Below are 17,817 nucleotides of genomic sequence, written 5' to 3' on the forward strand. Positions count from 1 at the left end.
AGTTTCAGTCTTTTTCATCGATCATATTTCAACCCAAAATAAAAATTTACAACTTTTGCATTGCATTACAACTTTAAAATTTGCATTAGATTTTTATGATGATTTTCAGATGATGCTAACCCTGAATCAACAAACAGAACTAACAAATAGTGCTAAATGTGTGACTGCATCATATAATAACTTAATTAATAATATTGATAGTTCATTGTCTAGCTGACTACGTCTTGTATTATTATTATTATTTTTATTTTTTCTAAAAACCTGTCAAATGTGCACAAACTGCTAGCTACTACTAAATATTGTAGAAACATAATTTTCTGTAAAGTTGCTTTGTAACGATTTGTTTTGTAAAAAGCGCTATACAAATAAACTTGAATTGAATTGAATTGAATTATGATAATTAACCACATTAACCCCTCCCCCAGCACCTTCTCCAATTCTCAGTATGCAATATATAAATCTTACTCCTCACTGTAATCATTAAAAAGCTATATATTTAATAATATGAACAAAATGTACATTTAAATACATTAAGTAATTTTTTTTTAAACAATACTGGTTTATACATTGCTTATTCATGCATCAGTTTGTGCTATTGTGAGTTTCTTTATGTATCCAAAGGCTTTTCAAAAGTCTGTTAACACAGAAACACAAGTCCCTTCTGCTTGTGGGACAGAGAGTCTTATTTTCTAAGCCTTCACTGCACTCTGGATCACCCTCAAAACTTATGATGCAGTAACTGGCACTTGTGAGGCATCCAGAAGAGCAAGGCAGCTGAATCGACTGCTTGTTCTGCCTCAGATTAGAGTGAAAAACACTTGTATTTGTTTACAGCGCACCCTCCGTTTAGGAAAATATACTTTGATTAACAAAACAAAATGTGATTTTTGCTCTAACACACAGAGCAAAGAAATGAAGTATCTGATATTACATAAATGTTTTTAATGCATTTCAGATGTGGTCCTAATTTTTTTAAAGAAATGTCATACATTATGTTTTAGCTTTAAAAAGACATGTATTGATGTTCATACTTTCTTGTATGTTGTACCAGATATGCATCCAGGTTGTTGTTAAAATAGACATTTACAAAACATTTTCTATACTGCATGACTACTTCCATTCAGTTACAGTAGATGTTGATGTTGTTGGCAGATATAATATGATGAATATGGTCATTCTAATCAGTGTCCTTGCCCTTGAAACTAGAGGAATAATTGGCCCCTAATTACCATATAGATGCATTGGTGGCATGTCAGCAAACACTCAAATTACAAAAGCAGAAACCTGACATCATATTATGTCCTGTTTGTTACATTTTGCACAGATAATCAAGCAGTGATGCAAATCTAGTGCAATATTTTCAAACTTCCACCCTCCTAAAAACATTCTTTTGCAAGATTTTCTGGTGCTCTTTTTAATAAAAACAATAATGAGATGACAATTTTAGTTTCCAGGATGCACTTTCACTCTGCAGCTGTCACATGTATCCATCCAACACAAAATGCAGTTTAACAGCACAGAATTGACTGTATTCCAAATACTATTTCCTAAACAAGAGGCCCATTTAATAGTTTGAGAGATGACGGAATGAGTCCAGACAATGATGGCCCGGAGGCTTTTGTTAAGTTTACTCTGACTTGAGGGGAACAGAACTACAAGGCATCACACGCTGAATAAGCACTTTTGTCAAACTAGTTAAGGACACGCTCTGTAATAAAGCATATTAAAAAGCTGACTCACTTTCTATTAAACAGCCTCTATTATGATGTTTTATGGTAGTGTTTGCTCTAAATAATCTCTAAATTAAATATGAGTATATTAAAATGTCATATCATCCTCTTTATCCTATATATTACTGATAATCACAATTCATAATGTTTTCAGAACGCATTCCCTTTTTTTTTGTACAATGGAAATACCATTGTTTTTTTTTCCTGTAAGGCTAGAGGCATATAAGTATCTGTTCCCTGACCATCTTTACAGAGCACCTTGTGAATAATAGAGGAGTAGTGTATGTGACATAAAAGCTGATGAATATGAAACTCCAAATCTGGTTTTATTCAAAATATTACAAATATTCAGTTTTAACCAATAAAATCTCTGATGCTGTAAATGAATAGTCTGAGGAAGAATACAAAAAAATATAGCTGTTCACCTTTGAAAGATGTGGGGATTTATACTAACTAAATGAGTAAGTCTGAGTTTAAAGCAGTGTTTTTAAAGTGCCAGTATATTTATGGAGGGTAGGCTACTGTTTTCAGAGAGGAAACAGCCGGAAACATTGTTCTGGATTCCGTGACAAGGTGCACACTAAGGTCCAAGGTCCTGTATGGTATAGCCTACTCAGTTGGCCTAGGGGACAGAGTTAACCCATAAAAGTTTGTCCTAAGCCCCTTGATTTTTAGCAATGGGTCTGCTCTATTCACAAGCTCCCAGAATTGTTTCTTTGTGCATTATTGTGCAATTTTCAAAATTCCTGATTACTCAAGCATATTTCAGTTATGGTAAAAAAAAAAAAAAAAAGCAGGGCTATAAGACTGTGAGAGTCTCAACTGGAGGAAAATGGGAGACCAAGAATGATTTCAGTTAAATAAATAAAAATTATACCCTGCCTGCATCCCAATTTCCATCATTTCAACCCTAAATAGTATTAGTATTAGTAATAGCCTATTACTAATCCCAAATACTAGTATGCATATTGAGACACAGATAAAACTCTTGACATATGACAGTGCAGGATATAGAGCTTCAAATGAGTTCATTTAAACAGCAGTGAGATTTTCATGTTTGTTGTTTTTTATTTTTTGAATGTTTGTGACATTTTAGACATCTTTGGTTGAGTGAAACAACGGCCAAATAATTAATTCAAAACAAGCTATAAGTTATCCTCACAGACAGTGCGGTAATGTAATCAGTTGTCAAGTTTACGGGCTCTAAACTTTTCTTTTCTTTATTCAGAATTGCCCTTGATAAATATTTGGAAACTATACAAAGTTCCTTTAATCAAGATGTATTTTTATTATGCTGCTGTTGTTTTTTGTTACCCTGGCAAAATCTTTTCTTTTTATTTTACTTTGTCTTAATGTTTACAATTGTAATTGTTATTTTACTTTATATTAATAAAAAATGTAATTTTTGTCAGGCTGCATTGCGTCATGAAAGTAGGCGGGATTAACGTGTTTAACAAACTGGTATTTTTCCACCGCTCCTGACCGCATGTCAACGCTCATTGGCTCGCACTAAAATTTGATTGGCCTGCACTCCACTCTTAGGCCCGCCCCCCTATCTATCTGATTGGATGCCATCGTTGTGGAGGTGTCAGTCAATAGTTTTTTCGCCCAGTGACACTGCAGCTCTATGTCCGGGCATGTAGATCTCCTAGCGGCTCGGCCTTTGTTAGCGAGTCGCTGAGAAGAACCAAGAAAGCCAGAGGAGCCGCATTCATGCTCATACAGAGAGGAAAATGATCATCTGCACGAAAAACATGGACTATCGCCTTGGAACCCAGTGCCAGTTCGTTCAAAATCAGGTAACATAAATAACGTTACCTGAGGTCAAGACAATAACTGTAAACCGTAACGTTAGCTGGAGGTTATCTAGACTCTTGCTGGGAAGTTTCAAAGTTGACAGTTCATCTAACGTAACGTTACTTTAACAAAAGCATCAACTCTTTAATGTCGTTCATTCATTCGTGTTTAAAACGCTTCTCCGAGGTATACGTGTCATTATTTTTGAATACATATTCAGAAGTCGCTCTTTGAAAGAAAAGACTCGTCGCCATAAGTAACTTACGTTAATATCCGTTATTTTCTAGCATAACGTACACGAATGTCGTTCACATATATTTAAAAGATCAGTCTGCTGTTAACCAATGACCATTTGCTACGAGTTTTAAACGCCAATTCATTGTATTCAGTATCTATTATTCCTGATATTTACATTTTTGACAAGATAAAAGCGTTTTCACAATGTAACGTTAAAGCTGCAGTCTGGAGTTAACGTTTGTGCTGCAGTTCAACTGAAATCTTAGGCAGCTATGAACTCGTTTGAACAATAGTGATCCCATGGCACATTTGGTCTTTTTTTTTTGTATTTTGTTGAATGAAAAGCTGTGCAAATCCATTGCGTTCATGACAGAGAGTGATCATCTTAATAAGCTTCTTTGTCGTGCATATGCTTCAGTTTGGTTTAGATGGCCATTGTGTCCTTGCAACTATGTTGACTACTCATAAAGGTATGTGTTTGTTAAATATATCACAAGTATTAACAGTATTTAAACATTAAAGCTCCACGAGGAATTAAAAGTACAATCTTGAAAGCCTTTGGTTGGTGCAGATCAAGTCACGGTTATGGGTTCACTAATCATCTAAACCTAACGTTTCATGACAATAAGCCTTTCTATTGATGTTGGCATGTTGAAGTTTTGTATGTTTTATACCGTCTGAGTTTTTTTGTTGAGTTGTTTGTAAGAAGAATCTTCTGTTTTATACACGAAGACAACTGATCGAGTGTTTTTGGGTTCGTATCGACATAGAAGCATTCGTTTCTCGATCATTCAACTCATAATGTTTCCTTCCTTTTTGTATTTATTTCATGTTTTAAGTATATTTAATCAACTGATTGCGTATAAGCTTTTGTGAAAATGACAATCTGTCATTTGTCTGTGGCGCTGTCGTAGTGTCATTTTTCGCAGTTCGCGTCGGGCAAACACAAAGCCCTTTGTAGTTAAACCCGTAAACCGTGACACGACAATCTGCACGGGGAAATGTATTAATGAATTTTCCGCACGCTTGACTTTTTGGTCTTGTTGTGCGAGTGTTTTCTCTTTCTCCCGTTTGTGTGATTTAATGCTGATATACTGCCAATCAAAGTTGTTTTTCTCCCATTTGCCCGCAGTTCCCCATGTGGCCTGAGGGGGCACTATCTCCTGCGCATACACGAGAACAATGGAGGAATGTGCCTTTTAAACATTTCTCAGAAATATGCTCTCATTTGCCAGCCCATAAGAAAATACCCTAGGCTTGTACTTGGTTTGTTAGCATTAAAAACTCTTTTTCTCTTTCCCCTCAGCTAACCACTGGTCCATTTATAAAAGATACTCTTCAAAAAAATATCTGTAGGTGATAAGTATTATAAGACGTGTTTCAAAGCTCCTTAATGTGTTTCACATAGAGAGCATTTTTAATATCCTGACTCCAAACTTCTTTTGTAACCTTGTCAGAACAGTACGGTAGAATTTAAACTTGTATTGCAATCCATTATGTAGCTTATTTATAGATATGTGTTTGAAGCATAGCTGACCATGAATATTAAGACCACAAAAGCACAAAGATGACAACATAACAGACAACTGATTTTACCAGCAAACCAAATGTTGAACTTCCCATGCGGAAATGTGATTCATCAGTAATCTGCCTTTACTTCACTATCTGTCGTCATGCAAGCTGCTGAATGTATGTCACACTGTCTGCTTGTGTTAATGTCAGTCTTCCTGGTTGTATGACTGCATCCATATGTGGCTTGCCCTGTGTGTGTGTGTGTTTGCTGCCGGCCTTGTTTCAGTCCAACCCCCAGTTAGGTGCAGCTGGCTGTTTTGTTCTTCCTGGCTTCCAGGTTGGCAAGCCAAAATAGTGTTTCCTTTGTAGAGAGGGAGAGAGATGGGGTTTGTGCAACAGCAATTGGGGCATTTGCGCATGTCATGGACTGAGCCCTCCAGGCCTTCTGGGAATGCAGATTGAATATCGCATCTTGCTCTTATTCTGAACTGAAGGCCGCCCCCCCTCATGTTTAGACCGTCCTCAAATGACAAAAGATGAGCAGTAGGCTTATGTTTGTCTGTTTTATTAAAGTGGTGAAATGTCACCCAATTAAAGGGATCGTTCACCTATAAATAAAAATTCTGGCGTCACTTTCCCGAGTAGTTTTGACTTAATTTCACTTAAAAAGTGATATTTTAAAGAATGGTGGTAACCAGAGAGTTTTGGTTATCATTGACTTTCCTTGCATGAAGAACAGTTTTTGTACGACATGAGAGTGAGCAACTGATCACAGAATTGTAGGTGTACAACCCCCCCCCCTTTTTTTTTTTTTGATCTTTGACCACCAGCAAGAATAAACACATGAACTCATTCAAATCTAAACGCAAGAGTATATGCAAATATATTCAAATCTAACTGCTGTTTTGTTTGTTCATGGAGTGATCTTGCACTTTTTTTTGTGTGTCTTTCTAATATATCACACAAATGCTGCTTTATCTAGCACTCTAACTTGTTTTAACCCAACAAATAACTGAATTATTATGTAAAGGACGTGTATGCTGTCATTGTTCACGGAAACAGGAATTATGATTGCTGAATGTGGCACGTTTACCCAATAAACAAGATTTCGGCTGAATCTGAGGGACTCGCCAAGAGGATATGAGACTGACTTCCTGTTTCGTGTTGACTGTTGGTAAAGACATGTCGATGCATGTTGCTGGTGCTGATGAGGCATCCTGTACTGACAAAAAAAATCGCCCCAAGTTTCAAAATAACCTCATGCGGTTGACCATGAACTGTGCTGTTGTTATGTATGAACTTTATACCCTAATTGAAAAGTTTAACCAACATCTCTTGTTGATCGCAGCTTGATATACACACAAAAACCTCGGGTTGACAGCATCTGCTTCAGCGTTTCATTGAGTGTGTGTGGGTGTGCGAGCGTCTGTCAGCTTCTCGTATGACTTGCATTAGTCTCTAATTTCCCTCTGAAGTTTCATTAGTAGTTAATTGCAAGTTGTTTTGTCTCATTTCTGGGATAAAGACTCCCCCTTGTGATTTTCTGCGGCTGCTGATACGGGTTATGAAACGAACCCTCTGTATTGAACCACGATAGCATGTTGAATATATCTGTATTTGCAGTTGTTTGTTTTTCTGGGTCACCACTGAGGAGTTTTGGGCATTGCGACCAGGCTCGGAGACATGTGATCTGTTTACCAGGGAAAGTGCACTTGTACTTGCGTCGCAATGGAGAATAGTGTTTGTACTGCTGTTTGAGCCTGACCTCAACAACTCAGTCTTGTTTAAATGCCTTGTGGCTTGTGCTTTATTGCCAATATGACTCTTGGTTGACCATATTTTCACTTCTATATTCTTAGAGCTTTTCCCAGCGCAAAATGCTTCTAAAATCTCAACAGTAGGTACATCCCAATTCACGTACTCCTGCGCTTTTCTATGCCATTTTATAGCATATAAATACTTGCTGGTAAATTTTACAAACAGTTGCAAAAAATTGAAAATCGAAGACTGAAATTGTATTTTCTTGTAAAATGTGTCCTGGAATTTTTGTTTTAATTGAAAAAGGTTTTTTTTTTTTTTTTTTTTTTACAGTAGTATGTTAACACTGGAAATTCCAGTAAGAAACATATACCAAGATGATGCCCTTATTTAACCAAAAAAATGAAGTGTGTAATGTTGAACATTTCTTGCTTTCAAATGTTGCAGCCTTTCTTTTTGTAACACGGGAAACTGGCTGTTAGATTCCAGTATTGAATGACAAAGCAACTTTATAAAGTTCATATATTAGTCAGCAGTGGTGTGTCATTTGGGACACAACAAATGTATGGAAGTAATGCAGAAACAGATCTGGATACGCACTTGATCTGGAGTATAAATGCCAGACTTTCTAGGTAAGTGTAATGTTAGTCTGGGATGCTTTGTAAGGGACGTATTGCTTGCACATGTTTTGCAAGCCTCGACTGAATTGAATGACAAGACACCTGTATCTCAGGCAGAAATACATCACAGCTTTCAGCGCCACCTTGACACAGATTTTTTCTTGATAGAAGAGAGTGAGTGTCTTTGTTCCTGTTTCATCAAGTTGCCTCTTAAAATTAGTCATCAACCAGATGTAGTGTAATTCTTTTTATTACAATTTTTTTTAAATGACTTTAAATGTTAAGTTTCACACATTAAAAAACTTCAGTGAACCGGTTAGGCTGACACTTTTCCCAATAGAGGACAAGCCACTGTGTGCACCTCAGTGCTAAACTATTTCTCATCTGAATTGCATGTTAAATTGGGTTAAGAAGCAAATATTGACCGACGGTTTAGTGTTTAAGTTCATTCCCTTTCATGAACATTTACTTGAGAAACCTGTCTGGAGAGATATTTCTGACGTCCTGCAAGTAAAACCCTTTTTCTTTTTTTTTCTTTTTTTTCATGGTGTCTCTTGTGCAGGAATGGCGTTTCTTACTTATCTATGCATGTGCTATCTCAGCTGTCCTCTAGGACTATTTATAACCCTCTCTTTTCTGTCAGACACTGTATGAAGAGCGAAGGAGCTGGGACCCGGGTGTAATTTATTACCCACATATTTTCCCCAACAAAACTCAGCACTGTAGAACATGGAGATTTTCAGTTGGCTAATTGCTAGCAGTTCTTTAATGTGGTTTTTAAGTGGTATTTGGAGACCCAAAATGTGTTGTGATTCAAAGGGATTGTACGTGCCCTGCTGTCAGTGTGAATCTTCAGTGCTGTCAGGAAGAGTTATGATGGCCCGGAGCTGTTTTGGCCACGGCTCTCAGTTGTCCCCCGTAACTATGTAAGAAGATTTCAGTCAATACGTGACCACATTCATGTTAGCGTCCAGTCAGAGCTCATCCTCTTCTCTCCCCCCAGCCTAGAAAGTGTAACTGACCCGTTCTTTGCCATGACTAACTACAGCCAGACCCACGGAGGAACGATTTACTTGAAGGAAGTACGGAGGCCACCCTCTCACGGTCAAACATTACAACTGATCTCATATCACATACAAGAAATGAGAGCCAAGACTAGAGGTAGAAGATAAAAAGATATTTACTGGGAAACAATCCAAAATATCCATAATAAACTTGAGCAGATTAATATTTAGCCTACTAGACGATCTAGACAATCAGGTCCGTGTCACTTAAGTTTTGTCGTGATGTTTTCAGCGTCTGTTGTCTCGTCATATGAGGACAGTTCACATGAATTTCATCTGCAGAGCTGCTTGAGAGTAACTTCACCAGCATTTCGCCATTTCACTTGAAAAACTATCAAAAGCAAACTGAAACTCAAAGGTCTTCATGACCAACTGACAAAATAAAAGTTTGGTTTAACTTCTAGAAATTCACTGTTATATTACTAATTATATAATAGAATGTATTTATGAAAGTAATAATGATAGAAAATAATTGGACACAATTTAGGGGAAAAAATCTAACTGATTTTGTGGGACTCTAAATTAAAAAGTAGTCTAGACATTTGCTCGTAAACTAAAGTTGTTTCTGTTCGCTCTCAAGGCCTTAAACATGTGGAAAGCATTTTCTTCCCCCATTTATATTATGAGATAAATATTGTGATTTAAATATTGATATCGAATGATGTGGTGAAAAATATTGTGGTAATATTTTACCCTTGTTGCCCTGGAGCTATTGTAGTTCCATTAGTGTTAGTTAATTAAATATCTACCACTATTGTGTCAAAATGTGTCGCTGACGTTTAAAAATGGCCTTCAAATTGCATTGAACTTCAATAATGTGACGCATTTCTGTGTGGAATTGTGAAATTGAATTGTTTTTCCCCCGAGCCACGCAGCAATGAAGTAATTTCAAAGTAGAGATTGCAACCACAGTTTGGTGCACATTTATAAAACCCTTTCTTTAGAATCTTATGCACTGATAAATGTCAGTAAATGGGTACGTTTTTTTTAGATGTATTTTCAAGTCCAATCAAGCCTGTTTTCACCAGCTCTGCTTCTAAATTCCTTCAGCTGTTCTCTCACTATTTTCCAATCTCCTGTTTCTCTCTCTCTCTCTCTCTCTCTCTCTCTCTCTCTCTCTCTCTCTCTCTCTCTCTCTCTCTCTCTCTCTCTCTCTCTCTCTCTCTCTCTCTCTCTGCGAGGCGCTCGGACAGGAGGAAAGTAGGCAGGATTTCCATAATCCCACATTCAGACACAAAGCAGGCCAAAGGCGGAGGCACAAGGCCTCAGTTGGCCTTCACAGTCAGCATTTAAAAACATGAAGACATGAATCAGCAGATCTCAATCCTCAACACCAGTCAAACAAGGACAGAGGGACAATGTATTTGCCATTTCCAGATCGATTTCCTTTCCACAAATTGTCTAAAATAGTCGCCTATGCTAAATACGGATGATTGAGCCACAACTCCCAAGTTGTGTCTGTGATTAAACACTGGTATGGTGTCCATTGCCGTTTTTATAATCTGGATGTATTTTAAGCTTCTTGGGGTGTGAAAGTAGGAGATTGAGGTCGACAGACGTCTGTCTGGTCTGAAACAGCAGTAGGTCGCTGTTAGTGTGGAATGTCTATTAATGTCCCTCGATACCCGCAGGACCCGTGGCAGACTCAGTGTTTGTTTGCTACTATTCCTTTACTTCTTTTTATTTTTTGTTGGGAACTATTTGAGGAATGCCGCAAAAAACAAGTGAAAGCTATTTTAAAGTGGTTCCTTTAAGATCAACCTAAAAACACACACACTGAATAGGTGTTTTTCATTCACAAAGTGCTTTTATCTGCCTTTTTGTTTATCCATTTCTCATTGCTGTGTTTTTTTTTTTTCTTTTGGCAGGTGATGGTGAACTCCGAGAAAGACCGTGCTTCTCTCTTGTGTATGAAGGCTCTTGTTAACAGGGGGCGTCTGGACTCGGTGTCTCAGCAGATGGCCTCTCACCCACAGTACCTGGAGAGTTTCCTGCGCACACAGCACTACATCCTCTATATGGATGGCCCATTGCCCCTGCCCTACCGCCACTACATTGCCATCATGGTATGAACATGCTCTACAGTCAATCACAGGCTCAGGTAATATCTCGGGTTGAATGATAAATGTATTTGTGTTTCAGGCTGCGGCTCGGCATCACTGTAGGGACCTGGTATCTCTGCACTCGGCTCAGTTTCTGCGTGTTGGCGGAGACCCGTTATGGCTTCAGGGGTTAAAGGCTGCACCGCCGCGGCTACAGCACCTTGATCAAATCAACAAGGTCCTGGCCCATCAGCCTTGGCTCACGGCTCGCTCTCACATACAGGCCCTGCTCAAGACAGGAGAGCAGTGCTGGTCTCTGGCAGAGCTGGTTCAGGCAGTGGTTCTGCTGGCCCACTGTCACTCCCTCTGCAGTTTCGTTTTCGGTTCTGGTTCTGACTCAGATTCCACTCCCACTCCCAGAGTGCATCATGGCACACCTCCTGGCTACTGTCTCTGTGACGCTGCCAATGGCAACACCACCTTTTCGCCACCCCCTACTGGACCCACAGAGAAGGTGCCACGGCGAAGGGTACGGATGGTCATTCATTTCATTTGGTAAACAAGGTTAGGTTTAGGTTTGCTTGGGTTTGAAAAAAAAAATTACAAATACATATATAATCAAAACATCACAGCACTTCCTGCTCTTCTGTAATTTTTATAAAAGGCTGAATTTGATCATAGTGATACCACTTGAATGCTTGGGAATTGTGTTGACACTATTAACACAATAGGAACATTTATTTTTTACTCCGATATCAGCTTGGCACTTAAGTAACAATATTTTTTCAAACACCCAGGTAAAACAGTGTGCAAGCCATGTGAAGTCTGTAAATACAGACATAACCTGCATTGTTTGCTCTCTTTTTTTAGTCCTTAGACTCCATCTGTGAAGTCGCTTACTTTCGAGAACAAATTCAAAAATCACAGGAGGAGATCAAGGAAAGAAAAGGAGACCGACTCCATTCGCAGACACTCCTACATACAGGTAAGATGTTGTTTGTCTTAAGCCAGTGTGTCGTATAAGCATGTTTCCCAATGCTGCTATAAACAGGATGTGTAATTTTGGATTGGGATGAGTGTTTAGAGAGTTATTTTTACACAAGGGCCTTTTCTTGTGTATATAACGCTCCCTCGTGGACCCTCTTTCGTAACCTGCTTTTCTCTTTCTCAAATGTAACTACATATCAGATGTGGAGGAGGAGGACGAGGCGAAGTTCTCCGCAGACCCCTCCCGCTTCGTCACAGACCCAGAATTCGGCTACCAGGAATTTGCCAGACGGGAGGAGGACCATTTCCAAGTATTCCGGGTGCAGGTGGGGGCTTTGCATTGGGTGTCACCTACCAAAAGTAGTAGCATAAAAGGGTACTAAGGGTCAGAATTACAGCTCATGCCCTTCCTTCTCAAGACTGTCAGCACTTAATGTTACTCTCAAAACCTTAAAAGGAAGCGCTGTGCTGCTGCCAATCCTCTCTAATGCAAGTTTCATTCAAGTAGGCTTTCTACATTTGATTTGAATGGGAATCGTATGCAACTCCTGTAGTTAAAAGCAGTTTGATTTATCTCAATTTATATTGAAGTTTAGGGTGTGAAATGAATACTTGTATTCTGAAAGAATGCATTATATTGATCAAAAATAAGATAATCTTTTTTTTTTTTTTTTTAAGTCCTCCTATTATGGGTAATGATGTTCATATTTTAGTTTTGGGAGTCCCCAACAACAGGTTGACATGCATGCAAGTTCAAAAAACACTTTCATCGTCTTATAATAGGCATTTATTTTTCCCTTACTTGCTCAACGATTCATTTTTCCAATCTGCTCTTTTATGTGATGCTAATCTGTGGTGATTTGGTCCGACTTTGTGCTTTGTGTACAATGTTATGCTCCAAAAATGGCACCTAGTGGCAAAATGAATTTGCATTTTCATTCAGGCAAATGTGAAAAGACCAACAAGTGGGCGTGCAATATGCTAAGGTTTCTTGTTGACGTCAACGTTAAACGGCTTGGGATTCTTTTAAAAATGACTAGTTTCTCTCTTTTTTTTTTTTTTTTTTTTTTTGAGCAGCAAATCTGCATTTTAGAATGATTTCTGAAGGATAATGTGACACTGAAGACATCATGCTTAAAATTCGGCTTTGACATTGCAGGAATAAATTAAATTTTAAAATACATTTAAAGTAGAAAATAGTTATTTTATATCATAATATAATTTCACAGTATTACTGATGCAGCCTTGGTGAGCATAAAGACTTCTTTCAGAAACATTGACATCCTACTGGTCCCAAACTTTTGAATGGTAGTTTATGAACCATTGTAGAAACTGCTATAGCACCATAGCAGTCTTTAAAATACCACAGTATGTGTTATGTTATGAATGCTATATATATTAATCTTTCTGTGCAGGACTATTCATGGGAGGATCACGGCTTCTCGTTGGTGAACAGGCTCTACTCTGATATAGGTCACTTGTTGGACGAGCGATTCCGCAGTGTGGCCTCCCTCCCTTTCCCTCACAGCCCCGATCTCAAACGAGCCATCTGGAACTACATTCATTGTATCTATGGCATCAGGTACCCTGGTTCCTTGGTTTTTTGCACTTTTGTATTTTGCCACAAGTTTGCATTTTGAATGCAAAAAAACAACAAACTGAAATGAAGGCTTTCAACTCCACACTCACACATTGTGACTTAACAACTAGTTTCGAAAATGCTGAAAAAGGCCAAAAAAAAGGAAGCGCTTACATTGACACTTTTGTTTTTAGATATGATGATTACGATTATGGGGAAGTCAACCGGTTACTGGATCGTGGTTTGAAACTTTATATTAAAGCTGTGGCCTGCTATCCCGACTCCAGCAAGACCCCTCTATGCCCACTGTCCTGGGCCACTGTCAAAGCTTCAGAGAAGGTGAATTCCTATCAAAACTTGTGCTGCGTACACCTCAATAGCATCTACTTAATCCCACAAAGCCTAATGTATCATATTTGATGTTGAAATTCTTTAAATTAAAAACATTTTGCACTCAATCTACTTCATGCATTCTGTTGTTTGACTATGTATTTTTTAGCAAGTAAAAGGCCTTTTAGTACAACTTTAGTTTGAGCTCCGTATTATCCTATCATACTAAATGAGCTGTAGATGCCTGATGTATCAAATATGACACTCAACAATAAACAAATTTTTTTTTTTTTTTTGATAATTGTATGACTTTTTTTGTTCTTTCCATGGAACAGACTAATAAAATATACCATCTACTTTAAATGGCTAAACAGTATTTCATAAGTGTTTTAAAACCAATATTCCTGTCGTTTTGTCTTTTAGGTTCATATAAATTTGTTGGTGATGGAGGCCCGTCTGCAGGCCGAGCTGCTGTACGCGCTCCGAGCCATCACTCAATACATGATCGCATAGGACACGAGCGTTCAGCACCACAGAGGGACACGGTACAACGAAAGTCAAGGCAAAGAAATACAATCAGAGATCCGTCTCTGTATTTGTTGTCTCTGAGTTTAACCAGTGTGATGTAAGGTACTGCTGTGAAACGTTTCTTTGCCAAAGGTGAAACTTTAGAAAAAAAAAAGAAAAAAAACAACAGGTGCAAAGCAATCGCTCTCACCCCTAATGTCTTTTTGCATGTTTCTCCTACTTCATTTTGTTTCTGTATTTGTCCTATTGTGCGCATACTCTTCTTTTTCTACCTTTTTTTTTTTTTTTTTTTTAGTATCTTTATATCAGATGGTTAATGTGCAATTATTTTTATTCAGTTGTGGTTGTTGTCAGTAATATTTTCCCGTTTGTTTGTTTTGTTTGTTTTCTGCTGTTGCTATTCAACTGAGTGAGAGAAAATGTGTACAACTGTCCATTTCCAAAGTATCCAGCTCTGGAAAGGTCATCGCCAATTTGAGTCACTGTTTACAGAAAATAACGAGTGATTGGACAAAGGCTTTTGCTTAACATGGCTTCCAGATATTTCATTTGAATGTGGAATAGTGAGATCAGAGCAAAATTTAACAAAGGGTAAGAGAAGGTTCAACAGCTATAACTTTCTTTTTAAATGAGCACTTTTAAGTCAGTATCTATCTATAGAATATCTCAATAAGCTTTCGGCTGTGGCTTCACAGCAGGTCATCAAGTACTGTTTTCACTCCGTTCAATCTAATCTAATCAATTATTAGCTTTGATGTTTTCCAAAATCTTCCACACGCTCTTCTCTCTGCAGGGGTGCTGGAAGTCATTCAAATGGGTACATTTATAGGATCCATATTTATCATCCGATTCATCTCAGTAGGCATCTAAACCGCTATACAATGTGAAGATCTATATTTGACGGGTTCAAAGAAGTAGAATGGAATCACTTTTTCAAAAAAAAAAAATTTGTGGTAGGGTTCTCAGTGTTTTTCAGTTACTTAGAGCTGACAGTCAGTTTTATCTGCTCTACACAAACTGGCCAAATCAACACCGTATGTATTTGAATGACTAACTTGGAAAACAGTTAAAATATCATTTAAAAGTAGGTCTTTAATTTTGAAGGAATTGGCCCACTGAAGTGATTCTGAGAGGTCCGGCATTTAGCGTTTAGGTTTATGTTGTGCTGGCGTCTCCGGTGTATCAGCAACAGTTAGGATTTGTTTTAAAATATTTTACCGTGTAAAAATTAAAAGTGATGTAAGTGAGAAGGAGCTCGGATGAGAATAAGCTTAAAATGTGATTTTAATGTTGACACGCTGGTATAGATCAAATGAAGGACTTCTGATAGAACTATATAAGATGCGTAAAGGTTCGCGGTCAGCCTGTCGCTATCCTTCCCATACCTGACCTGCACAAAATTATTATTATTTTTTTTTTTGGTTTTGCACTGAACCTTTTGCACAAAACCCTACAAGTGTGGTTGCAACTGGCAGCTGTCATTGTTACAAACTGCTTGAAGAGGCGACGACGGCCGCTCTGATGCCATGAATATATTCAATGTCCAGTTTTAGGCCAAATACCTGTACTGTGTTAAACTCTCATCGGTCTGGTTAATTCTAGTTGGCAGAATGACTTGGGCAACACCTATGGTTGGTTTTGTGTGTTTATTTTTAAACATTGCATTACTTTTGTTCCTGTTTCAACTTGTTGTTCCTTGTCTTGTCATTTTGAGGGAGGGTTATGATGATGATGTCAGTTTTGCTCTTGTCTGAACTGTTTAGAATAAGAAACTAAGGCATGTAAATCAGCAGAAATGTGTACAGGAGCCGCAGTCTGTGCTGGACGCACGGTGCCTTTTGACTGCTGATGAGTCACGGCTCATTGGTAAGTTGGAACTGGACTCAGAGCTAAGCCTCATGCTACTGCATTAATTCAAGCTGATAATAGATGATGTTCATTATCTGGGCCTACCGACGGTTGTGGACATCCGCAGATGTTTGTCAGGAGCAGAATAGGACTGCAGCACGGCCGTTCTACCTTAAGCAGGACTGTCTTAAATGCTTGTTCTTCAATGACGGTTTGCCACGTCCCTGAAACGTGGACACTTCCAGACTGTCTCCAACACCTCAGCTGGAAGACGTTAAGGACTGTGCCTCGGCGGAGGAGACTGAATGAGCATGGCTATTGCCAAAATGTTTATTTACCACGTAAATGTAGGAACTATAAAAATTTAAACTGACCAAAAAAGAAAAAAAAAAAAACTTGAAAAAGAAAAAACAAGCAAAAAAAGTTTTGAAATGTGAAAGCTTATTTTTTCTATAAAGATATGCAATATCATTGGCCTGTCTTGTTTTTATTTAGTCATTAGGTGTGAAAGTAAATGGTTTTTTAGTCTAGATTTAGAAAATTAACCCTAAGGTTGCATATAGTCTACTCATTTAAAATCGTTATATGTTCAGAGTTTTAGAATGAGCGCTTGGCATGTCAATCATTTTGGCAATCCATTTTCAATAATGGCTTCTGAAACTACTAGTGTCATCCTGACATCTAGTGGTACATCTCCATTGGTATTTCTCTGAGAAAATTACACCAGCAATTCAGACATTTCATTAAAATCGTTCAGGTTTACTACATTTCAGAGTATGTTTAAAAACAGAAATGTGAAGCTTAAAAAAGCAATTAGTTGAACTAAAACTTTGTGTTTTCTTCAAATGTGCCCCCTGGTGGTCTGTTGTCCTGTGCTGTGGCTTCCCTATTCGTATGGAATTAGAATAAGTAAAAGTAGTTTTCGTTATTGCTTCGAACCAGACTCTCTGTAACCCAGATTTAAGATCGAAAACGAGAGACAAATAAATCAGAAAACTAATTTCTGTCGATACTTTTCATCACACAGTCAAATGAATGGACCATTGACACCAAATCAACTTAACGTTGAACAGGTCAGGTTTATTTCTATTATGCTGAACTGCTTTCAATGATCTCTGACTAACAAAATATGGGGGAACAAAATGAATTGAGCAACAACAACAACAAAAAAAAAAGCAATCAAGTACATATACAGTATATTGGCTATGCACAACTCGTCAGTTTTACATGCTGTCATATAACCCAAAACAAAAGAGAAAAAAACCCAACCTAGACCATTAACTAATGTTCTGTGTTATCAACTGGGATACTTAGCAAACTCTCTTAGAAAATGAAAGGAACTAAAGAATGACTACTATAGGAAGAAGGCTAATAAACAAGAAAAGTGAGAGTGATTTGGAAAGAGGGAAGGTGTGGAATTCCTGCATTTCATGCAGAAGCCCTGTGATGAATACAATATTCAATATCTGTACTTTGAGAAATTAAACAATGCCAGGGTGTTAACCACGAAAAATCACTTTCAAATCAACACTCAAGTGACACAGGAAAATGTCAAAGGTGACCGTCAGCCTTGAAGCTTTCTGAAAGATGTACCAGGCAGGAATAACTATCACTCTTAGACATCCAGGAGCTGTTTTACATGTACAAACATAAAAAAATAAAAAAAACATGAGAAAAGATGCCCCAAATGACAAGCACATCGATGTAAACGGTTGATTAATCGCTGTATTAAATATTCCACCATTCGTGAGACGGCCAAGCCCCTCCCTCCCCATTCACAGCTTC

General features: G+C 38.0%; 1 protein-coding gene across 1 annotated transcript; it reads left to right on the plus strand.

The window, feature by feature from the left end:
• Positions 1–3,367: 3,367 nt before the first annotated feature.
• On the plus strand, positions 3,368–16,503 carry LOC113114225 (sestrin-3-like). Its single transcript, XM_026281063.1, has 8 exons — positions 3,368–3,529; positions 10,587–10,784; positions 10,861–11,289; positions 11,631–11,745; positions 11,949–12,073; positions 13,163–13,329; positions 13,521–13,665; positions 14,080–16,503. Exons 1-8 carry the CDS (start codon positions 3,464–3,466, stop codon positions 14,167–14,169), a joined length of 1,335 nt encoding a protein of 444 aa, XP_026136848.1. The 5' UTR covers positions 3,368–3,463; the 3' UTR covers positions 14,170–16,503.
• Positions 16,504–17,817: the final 1,314 nt, after the last annotated feature.

Source organism: Carassius auratus, chromosome 14 (genome assembly GCF_003368295.1).
Source record: "Carassius auratus strain Wakin chromosome 14, ASM336829v1, whole genome shotgun sequence".
Classification (NCBI taxonomy): domain Eukaryota; kingdom Metazoa; phylum Chordata; class Actinopteri; order Cypriniformes; family Cyprinidae; genus Carassius; species Carassius auratus.

Bases quoted from the DNA above. Each gene is read 5' to 3' on its own strand.
- LOC113114225 (XM_026281063.1), top strand. From the start codon at position 3,464: ATGATCATCTGCACGAAAAACATGGACTATCGCCTTGGAACCCAGTGC. The intron at 13,330-13,520 runs GTACCCTGGTTC...TTTTGTTTTTAG, and splicing joins CATTGTATCTATGGCATCAG to ATATGATGATTACGATTATG. The intron at 13,666-14,079 runs GTGAATTCCTAT...TTTGTCTTTTAG, and splicing joins CTGTCAAAGCTTCAGAGAAG to GTTCATATAAATTTGTTGGT.